The sequence below is a fragment of the Camelina sativa genome, chromosome 12, assembly GCF_030686135.1.
Source record: "Camelina sativa cultivar CO46 ecotype springtype chromosome 12, ASM3068613v1".
Lineage (NCBI taxonomy): Eukaryota > Viridiplantae > Streptophyta > Magnoliopsida > Brassicales > Brassicaceae > Camelina > Camelina sativa.
In genome coordinates this window covers 17,505,709-17,512,512 of record NC_141891.1, presented here as the reverse complement: position 1 = coordinate 17,512,512, position 6,804 = coordinate 17,505,709, and the positions used below count along the sequence as shown (strand labels likewise).

Sequence of the window (6,804 nt, the reverse complement as noted above, 5' to 3'; positions counted from 1 at the left end):
GGGATCTCTTTGATCAAGCGGTTAGGGTAACGGTTAGTGATGTTGTGGAAGGTGTCTCTGAGGATAAGTCACAGGGTGAGGAATTGGGGGGAACAATGCATCCTTCACGGGCCAGAGTGGTCAAGCAAAAGGGTGCTCTTCCAGGTGCTAGCACAAAGAAGCGGAACTTGTTTTCTCTAACCTCTCCGAGAAAGAAGGCTGTAGCAAAAGGTGTTGGACTGAATGGGAAACTCGGTGCTCACCAAGGAGGAAAGCCTCCAAACCCAGCGGTTGATTAATGTGTTTAGTCAGTATAGGGCGGCAAGGGGATGAGGATGCGGGCTACGTCATTGGGTTTTTTTCTCCGGAAGCAACCTTTGGTTTGGTCTTCTTTGTTTTATTTGTTTTCTTCTCTTTTGTTGTTAAGGAATAAGTTATCTACGGATGTTCTGTATGGTTGTAGTTGTTTTATGGTCTGGTTTTTCTTTGTGATTTTGGTTTGTTCTATTTTGGGTTTTACCCAATGTATCTTATTTCTGCAAGTAATAATACATCATTGCTCGCCCTTATCTTGGTTCTCCGTTTCTCTCTTTTTCTGGTTTCATCAATGGATTTTTGATGGTTTCGTTCAAATTTTGTTTCCGGTTGTCCAAAGGGGGCCGCTTTATGGGCTCATATTGGGCCGGCTGAGATTGTTTTTGTTTTTCAAGGGTCTTCTGTTTTTCTATTCTATTGGTAAGGCCTCTTGTTGCCGGGAGGTTTTAATATTTGTTTTGTCTTGTTACCAGGAGTTTTTTTTATTGATAGTAATTGTTGGTTTTTTGGACCACGGCTGTCCCATGTTCTCTAGGTGGCTTGCTGTCTTATTCTTTAAATATAATCTTATTCTGCTTTACTATCATATTTGTAGTCCTCTGGGTTTTTTGGGATGCATTGCAATAATGGGTTTTGTGCAAACGGGTGTTGAGTTTGTTATATTTTCATCTTCTCAAGGGTGGGAGGAGGTGAACTTGGGGTTTTTATATTCCCCTAAATTTATAATTTTTATTTTATGAATATTGTGAGTTGGAATTGTCAAGGCCTGGGTAATAAGGCCACAATTGGTAATCTTCGGGATCTATGGACCAAACATCGGCCAGATTTTTTATTCTTCATGGAGACCAAACAACCTACTTCTTTTTTGGAAAAGTTTGTTGGTCATTTTGGATATAAGAATTTAAAAACAATTGATCCTATCGGTTGTAGTGGTGGTATGGCTCTATTTTATAATCAAGGTGATTTTCATGTCTCAATTTTGTTCGAATCAAACAGATTAATCGACATTGAAGCGGTTTTCAAAGGTTGGATAATAAATTTAACTTTCGTTTATGGTGATCCGGTCCCTAAGAATCGAGATTTGGTTTGGGAACGTCTCTTAAGAATTAGTTCCACCCGGTCCACCCCTTGGTTTGTGGTTGGTGACTTTAACGAGCTAACAGGTAATCATGAAAAGCGTGGTGGGAAATTACGTCATCCTTCCTCGTTTCTTTCTTTTAATGGAATGATTCAGGACTGTGGTTTTTTGGAGTTTTCCTATCTTGGGGACTTTTTGTCTTGGAGGGGTTGGCGTGATAAAAAACCTATTCGATGTCGGTTGGATAGGGCGTTAGGGAATTAGGACTGGCATGATTTGTTCCCGGACACTGTGACGGAGTATTTACCAATGATAGCCTCTGATCACAAGCCTCTTGTGGTTAGTATTGGGGCTAAAAGGCCGCGGGGGAAAAGGAGTTTTATGTTTGACCGCTGCTGGATTGGTAAGGCGGGACTAATGGATGCGATAGCATCAGGGTGGGACGGGGACTTGGTCCAGGATTCAGCTATGTTTGTCCATAAAATTGGGAATTGTCGAAAGGCAATTTCTCAGTGGCGTAAATCACAAGTCCCATACGGTAGGGAAACCATTGAGGATTTAAAGCGACAGTTGGAGGTAGCTCTGGCGGATGATTCAATTCCTCCTTCCACAATTTCGGATCTACAGAATCGCTTACGTCAGGTGTATGGGGATGAAGAGATTTATTGGTATCAAAAAAGTCGGAGTAAATGGATGAGATTGGGGGATAAAAATTCTAAATATTTCATGCCTTAACAAAACAGCGACGGGCTCGTAATCGGATTACTGGTTTGTTTACTAAAGATGACACCTGGTCAACTAAGGATGTGGATATCTGTAATACGGCGGTATCATATTTTGAGGACTTGTTTACTTCGACAAACCCGGACAATTTTGAGGAGGTCCTAAGGGAGGTCAATACAGTGATTACAGTCGAGGATAATGAGCAGTTGACAAGACCCGCTACGGAGGCTGGTCAAGTCCGCTTTGTTTATGATGCATCCGGATAAAGCCCCTGGCCCAGACGGGATGACAGCTTTGTTTTTCCAAAAAGCATGGGGCATAGTTAAGACGACCTTGTGTCTTTGGTTAATGGTTTTTTGGTGGAGGGAGTTTTCGACAAGGACCTAAATCGAACCCATATTTGCCTTATTCCAAAGGTGGCCAAGCCTACTCGAATGGCAGAATTACGCCCGATTAGTTTGTGCAACGTTGGATATAAGATCATTTCTAAGATTTTATGTCAGCGGCTTAAGAGGGTTTTACCTGGTCTTATCTCTGAGACTCAATCGGCTTTCGTTCCAGGTCGGCTGATCTCAGATAATATTCTTATTGCTCAAGAGATGTTTCATGGCTTACGTACAAATCCGTCTTGTAAGGGGAAATTTATGGCCATCAAAACAGACATGAGTAAGGCTTATGATAGGGTTGAGTGGGATTTTGTGGCAGCTTTGTTACGGAAGATGGGTTTTGCAGAGTCATGGGTTTCATGGATAATGTTTTGTGTCTCTTCGGTAGAATATAGGGTTCTTATTAATGGTCAGCCGAATGGTTTGATAGTTCCACAAAGGGGGTTGCGACAAGGTGATCCTCTGTCTCCTTATTTGTTTATCTTATGCACAGAGGCTTTGATTGCTAATATTCGGAAAGCAGAGAGGGATAAGCTTATTACAGGGATAAAAGTGGCGAATAAATGCCCGCCTATTACGCATTTGTTGTTTGCTGATGATAGTCTTTTTTTTTGTAAGGCGGATGTAGGACAATGTCGGGTTATTTTAGATATTCTAAAACAGTACGAGTCTGTTTCGGGTCAACAAATAAATTTTTCAAAATCCTCGGTACAGTTTGGGCACAAGATTGATGACCATAAAAAAACTGAGCTTCAGGATGTTCTCGGGATCACAACTCTGGGTGGTATGGGGTCATATTTAGGTCTACCCGAAAGTTTGGGTGGGGCTAAAACTAAGGTATTCTCTTTTGTTCGTGAGCGGATTCAAAGTCAGACGAATGGTTGGACTGCAAATTTGCTTTCAAAAGGGGGAAGGGAAGTGATGATTAAATCTGTTGCTACTGCTGTTCTGACGTTTGTGATGTCTTGTTTTAGATTACCAAAAACAATTACATCCAAGCTTACCAGTGCAGTGGCAAATTTTTGGTGGAGTACTAATGGTCAGACATGGGGCATGCATTGGCTGGCCTGGGAGAAAATATGTGTTAGCAAACAGTTGGGTGGTCTGGGTTTTAGGAATGTAGATGATTTTAATTCGGCATTACTGGCCAAGCAACTTTGGCGTCTGATAGACGTTCCACAGTCTTTGTTTGCCAGGGTTTTTAAGAGTAGGTATTATAGGAATACGCATCCGATGGATCCTATTAGGTCATACTCTCCCTCCTATGGATGGAGGAGTATCTGTTCTGCTCGCTCTCTGGTTAATAAAGGGCTTATTAAACGGGTTGGCTCAGGGGACACCATCTCTATATGGTCTGATCCTTGGGTACCAGCTCAATTCCCGAGACCAGCTTTAAGCAAGGGCCCGTTAAAGGACCCTTCTCTTCAAATGAATCAATTTATTGATCGACAAACTAATTCTTGGTGTGTGGATATGCTTAATGAGCATTTTGATCCACTTGATGTTGCATTGATAAGGGCTATACCTTTGGGTGGTAATCAAAAGGATAATTCTTTCGGTTGGCACTTCACGAAAACTGGGCTGTATACAGTCAAATCAGGCTACCACACTGCACGTCATGACGTGGTTCGGACTTTTGCGGCCACTGGTTATGGCCCGGAAATTACCCCTCTACTCGCTAGCGTATGGAGGGTTCGTTGTCCACCTAAGATCCAGCATTTTATGTGGCAGGTTCTATCTGGTTGTATTTTGGTTTCGGTAAATTTGGGACGACGGGGTATTGCTTGTGATTTACGGTGCGTACGATGTGGTGCGGATATGGAGACAATAAATCACGCTATCTTTGTGTGTCCTCCGGCCCGTCAGGTTTGGGCCCTAGCACATGTGCCGGTGGGTCCTAATTTCTTTCCGACAGAATCAGTATATGCAAATGTGGATCACTTTTTAGGGCAGCAGAATCCTGGGGCTCATGTTGCGGCTTTCCCTTGGCTTATGTGGTTTATTTGGAAAGCGAGGAATGCACGTGTTTTTGACAATATTGTTGAGCGGCCGGAGGATATTGTTAGGGTAGCAGAGGGAGAAGCTGCAGCGTGGCAGCAGGCTCAGCTAGAAGAAGATCAAGTGACCTATCCCATTATCCCAGGTGCTTCGGAGATACCAGTTAGGGTGGCTGCTGCTTCCCTTCCTTTGGTCTATTCGGGATACCGATGTTTTATAGATGGCTCTTGGAAAGCAGGGGATTTGTATGCAGGTGCTGGATGGTGTTGTACCTCGGTCCAGACAGCGTTGCCGTTTTTGGGAGCCAAGAATTTTCGGCGAAGTCTCTCTCCATTACATACAGAAGTTGAAGCGTTCGTTTGGGCGATGCGCTGCATGATCGGCCATGACTTCAGAGAGGTGGCTTTCTATACCGACTGCTCAGATTTGGTGAAGATGGTGTCTTCCCCTTCCGACTGGCCAGCGTTCTCGGCGTATCTTGACGACATCAAAACCGATAGGGAGGAATTCTCTACTTTCTCTTTATCTTTAATTCCTAGAAATGCTAATGTAAGGGCGGATTCTTTGGCATGCTAAGCGCGTACATCTCCGCACCAAGTATTGTTTGTAAACGATTTCTCTACCAATTGGCTCGTCTGAGCTAATCTCTTGTTGACAAAAAAAATAAAAATAAAAATAAAAATAAAAATAAAAGAGAAATGTTAATTGATCGAGTAATGGAAATCAAAACTAGTATTTGAATTTCTATGGTCTCATATTATTTTTTTCATTTCTCGAATCTGATAAGAGTATATATATATATATATATCCACATTACGTTATCTAGATATAACCATATTGATTTACAATAACGTATCTTACGCAAAAGAAACGAAAAATGGAAACATTCCATACAGGAAAATTTCCGTATAATTATAATACCAATTTGGGTTAAAAAAATATCAAAAGTCAAGCACATATATGTGCCATGCACGTGTCTTAACTGAGTCAATATACAGTAAAACCTCTATAAATTAATAAGGTCGAGACCATGAAATTTTATTAATTTATAAAAGTTTTAATTTATCGATAAATTAATAATTATTAATTTATCGATAAATTAATATTTTATTAATTATCATTCATATTTTTAAAGAATTTTCTTAATTTATAATCTTGTCTCTCGTAATTGATAAGTTTAGAGTTTAGGTAAAAATAATAGATGTTAGAAGTTTAGAGTTTAGAAGAATGCTACTAGTATCATTCATGATAACGATGAAGTCGAATAAGATATTGCGGTAATTTTAGAACCAATTACATAATGTATAAAGAAGCAATTATGGCATTTAGAATTTTTCACAATTTTTGGATGCGATTTGATAAGACGGCAATGAAAAATATTAGAGATGAACTCCAATAAAACTGCAAATTCAAGAATATGCATTTCACTAGATTTTCTTAGATATATATATATATTAATATTATTTGATTATTAATATGAGACCATATTTTTACATAGCATTTTCAAAAAAATTATTATTTTATCAATTTATTGAAATGTGTTATTTTTTACATCGGCCTAACTCGGGACCGGAAAAATTTATTAATTTATAGCGAATATTAATTTAAAGAATATTAGTTTATAGAGGTTCTACTGTACGTTGTCCCAAAAAATTGGGCCAATATGCAACAGACCTATTTTTGCGTGAGTCTTCGCCTTGTCCATGGCATTTATGTAGCCGGCTGATATGATTTTGAAGTCACGAGTTGGGTTCTCTATGGTTCTTTTTGTAATCTTCGGGAGATAGACATCTTCGAGAATTTTTTTTTTTTTTTCCTCGTGTTTTATGTTGACAAATGTAAAGTAAGACAAAGATATTAATTTACACAACTGCATGGACATTTTCTGATGTAACCATATTCTAAAGAAATTAAAATAAAGGTCGAGGCAACGTTACATAAATCAAATTGGCCAGTTAACAGTGTCATTGAACACCATGTTGTAGACTAGATAACCTATTAATAATACGTACGTACGCTGAAAGTTTCTTCAACACTGCTTCTGTTGCAATATACGGACTAACTCATATATCATGGAAGCATTCAGAATTTAGCAAATACTTCAAATTTCAGAAAATATATACTATAGGAACAAGCCTTATTATATGGGGTCAATTTAAAAAAAAAAAAGGAAAAAAGAAAAAAATTAAACACAGATTTTTACTAGAGAAATTACCTAGAATATTACATAAAAGTAGGTTTATTACTAGACTAACACGTTGAGATTTCTGTCTTACTAGAATAACACATAAAAGTTTGCAAATTACTTCTATACCTGAGTTGTAT

General features: G+C 39.2%; 1 protein-coding gene across 1 annotated transcript; it reads left to right on the top strand.

Moving 5' to 3' along the window:
* The first annotated feature begins 2,529 nt into the window (after positions 1–2,529).
* LOC104733622 (uncharacterized) lies at positions 2,530–5,055 on the top strand. Its single transcript, XM_087476972.1, has one exon. The coding sequence runs from the start codon at positions 2,530–2,532 to the stop codon at positions 5,053–5,055; it is 2,526 nt and encodes an 841-aa protein (XP_087333098.1).
* The last annotated feature ends 1,749 nt before the right edge of the window (positions 5,056–6,804 follow it).

Coding starts and splice junctions, on each gene's coding strand:
- LOC104733622 (XM_087476972.1), top strand. CDS start 2,530: ATGGCAGAATTACGCCCGATTAGTTTGTGCAACGTTGGATATAAGATC.